This window comes from Temnothorax curvispinosus, unplaced genomic scaffold (assembly GCF_003070985.1).
Source record: "Temnothorax curvispinosus isolate PA1 unplaced genomic scaffold, ASM307098v1 QBEX01016757.1, whole genome shotgun sequence".
In the NCBI taxonomy this organism is placed as follows: domain Eukaryota; kingdom Metazoa; phylum Arthropoda; class Insecta; order Hymenoptera; family Formicidae; genus Temnothorax; species Temnothorax curvispinosus.
Genome location: NW_020226537.1, coordinates 1239 through 3563, shown reverse-complemented (window position 1 = coordinate 3563; position 2325 = coordinate 1239). Strand labels below are relative to the sequence as shown.

General features: G+C 44.0%; 1 protein-coding gene across 1 annotated transcript; it reads left to right on the top strand.

The window, feature by feature from the left end:
• The first annotated feature begins 91 nt into the window (after nt 1-91).
• On the top strand, nt 92-2125 carry LOC112466941 (cilia- and flagella-associated protein 100-like). The gene is made up of 4 exons (XM_025035302.1): nt 92-434; nt 520-749; nt 1163-1486; nt 1769-2125. Exons 1-4 carry the CDS (start codon nt 125-127, stop codon nt 2123-2125), a joined length of 1221 nt encoding a protein of 406 aa, XP_024891070.1. The 5' UTR covers nt 92-124.
• Nucleotides 2126-2325: the final 200 nt, after the last annotated feature.

The following is a 2325-nucleotide window of genomic DNA, read 5'->3' as shown; positions in this document are numbered from 1 at the left end:
CTTTAATATTTAATAGTGTATCATTCGGTATAAATTCGTCTGTTTTACTATTCTGCAAAAGCATCGTTGCCGGCGATACATAAGCGGCTTCGAGGAATTCCTGTCGAAGGATCACGAGAAAAGTATGCATATGCTGGAGAAAGCGGAACGAGAAGCGAAACTGACGGAGGAGATTAGCGCCCGGAGGAACGAGCTCGCTAAGCAATTTGGCCAAAGCAGACTGGACGTTTACGTTTGGGAGGAAAATTGGCGGCTGGTGAAGACGTGCCAGATGTTCCTCTATCAGGTGTCGCCCGTCGCCTGGAGGGCCAAGTACGACTGGCTCCAACGGCCCGAGTCGGGCAGGAGCATCATCTTCACCGACGCCCCGTCCACAGACCTGTTTAGCAGATACAAGACGCTGGATGAGAGCGCATCCTTGGAGAACTTGATAGGTAAAACTCGGGACAGGACATACATAGCGCTCGACACTTTCCAAAATCGTTTTTCTCAATGCGCGCAACGATCGTTTCGCGTTAGAACTATTCGAGCAGGACGTAGCTGACGCTGGCCCGGCCGAATTGTACTTCGAGGACCCGTTCGACCTGATCCGCATCTTCCGGGCGATGGAGACCCAGAATTTAAACGCGCTCATACATCTCGAATCGCTCGCCGCACCGATGGCAGACATAACTAAGACGATCACCGTAACCGAAGCGCAGATCAAACGAGAGATCAGCGAGATTACTTCGATGATCAACGATTTGGAAGTCCGTACTGGTTTCAAATTAGTTTAATAATTAGTTAAAGAGCCATTCATGAATCGGGCATTTCAATACATGTGTTAACGTATAATTTTGGATATTTAAAAAAAAAAAAATCCAACACTTTAGTGAGATTTTTAGTGAGAGGAATAAAAGGTGCTTGATTAACGTAGAACGAAAAGTGAACCATGTCAAAGATAAAAATGATTGCCGCTTTCATTGATACAGCTTACATTTTTAGAACCATATCTCTCATTTTTCTTTCATTAATCAAGCTTTCGATCTATGTTGCCTCAGTACTTATTTTTAATCCTCTCAGTGAATATTCTCATTTAAAATCTATCCGTTTTCGTTTTGAAAAAATAGATATTAAGTCTCCGACATTAACGATTAGTCTTACGAGTCAAAATATTCGATAGAATTCCATCGCTAAGGCAGAAAGCAGAGCGGCAAAGCTCGAGGAATACGCTAATTACCTTCTTCGAGATGTTTTCCGACGTCTAGTCTGCTCTGAGGAGGTACTCTATCTTCACGTCTTCGTAGAAGATACCTACGAGAACTGCATAGGCCCGAACGACGCGAATCTTGATAGTTTCTCGATGATGAAGTGGATCGAAAAAATCTACGAAGAGCTTAATCTTCAGCTGGATAATCTGCCGCGCGAAATCGTCCGTGCTTGCGAGCGGGAAGGATTCCGACAAGAGATGAAGTCTATAAAGGAGGCGGAAGACGCCGCGAAAAAGGTAAATAATTTATATTAAACATCCATTTTTTACTCAACTATAAATGCGTCTACGGTCTTAAATTTAGCTTTCAGTGTTTAGTTTACACGTAACATCTGAAACAATTGAAATCTCTACTCTTAAACTTAATATCTTAAACAATATAATGACAGTCGATTTAATGAAGTCTATATAGTCAGAAATTTAACATCTTATGATCTTAAACAATGATTACATTACGTGGACTGTCTCGTAATTATTTGGCGCAACCGATGTCTCAACCGTAACTCGCATGATTGCCAGTTCGAGCTGATGCACCGACTACTGGACGCGCTGAAGCGCATCATGGAACCGCCCGCGACGAAGAAACGGCTACTAATTCGGCGTTCGGTACCGATCACGACGAAGGCGAGGCTGCCGTCGCGAATGCCGAAACCGACGGACGAGGAAGCTCAGTTTCTCACCTTCTTCACCGATTACTGCGGACGCGAGGACTTCGTCGCGTATCGTTCCAAGTTTCCGGACGATTTCGACCTGACATTCCGGAGGAAGCGCGACGATATCGAGGCCGAGGTGGCAACGTTCAACGACGTATCTTCGAGTCGAGAACAAATGCGGGAAAAGGAGAAAGAGGAGGTGACCGAGGAAGAAAGAAAATGAATGGTGCCGTCATTGAAAACGTAACGGAATCAGCACATTTATTTGAAAAATTCCTCGTGCGTACATATCCGAAAGGATCGTATCAGTCTAACGCGCTACGCATCGTCGATTACTTAGCTAGCGCTATTTAATAATATGTATACATAAATAGGCGATTTAACGATCGATTGAAGCACGAGATAAAATATTCAGAGATAATA

Bases quoted from the DNA above. Each gene is read 5' to 3' on its own strand.
- LOC112466941 (XM_025035302.1), top strand. From the start codon at position 125: ATGCATATGCTGGAGAAAGCGGAACGAGAAGCGAAACTGACGGAGGAG. The intron at 750-1,162 runs GTCCGTACTGGT...AATATTCGATAG, and splicing joins CGATGATCAACGATTTGGAA to AATTCCATCGCTAAGGCAGA. The intron at 1,487-1,768 runs GTAAATAATTTA...CATGATTGCCAG, and splicing joins CGGAAGACGCCGCGAAAAAG to TTCGAGCTGATGCACCGACT.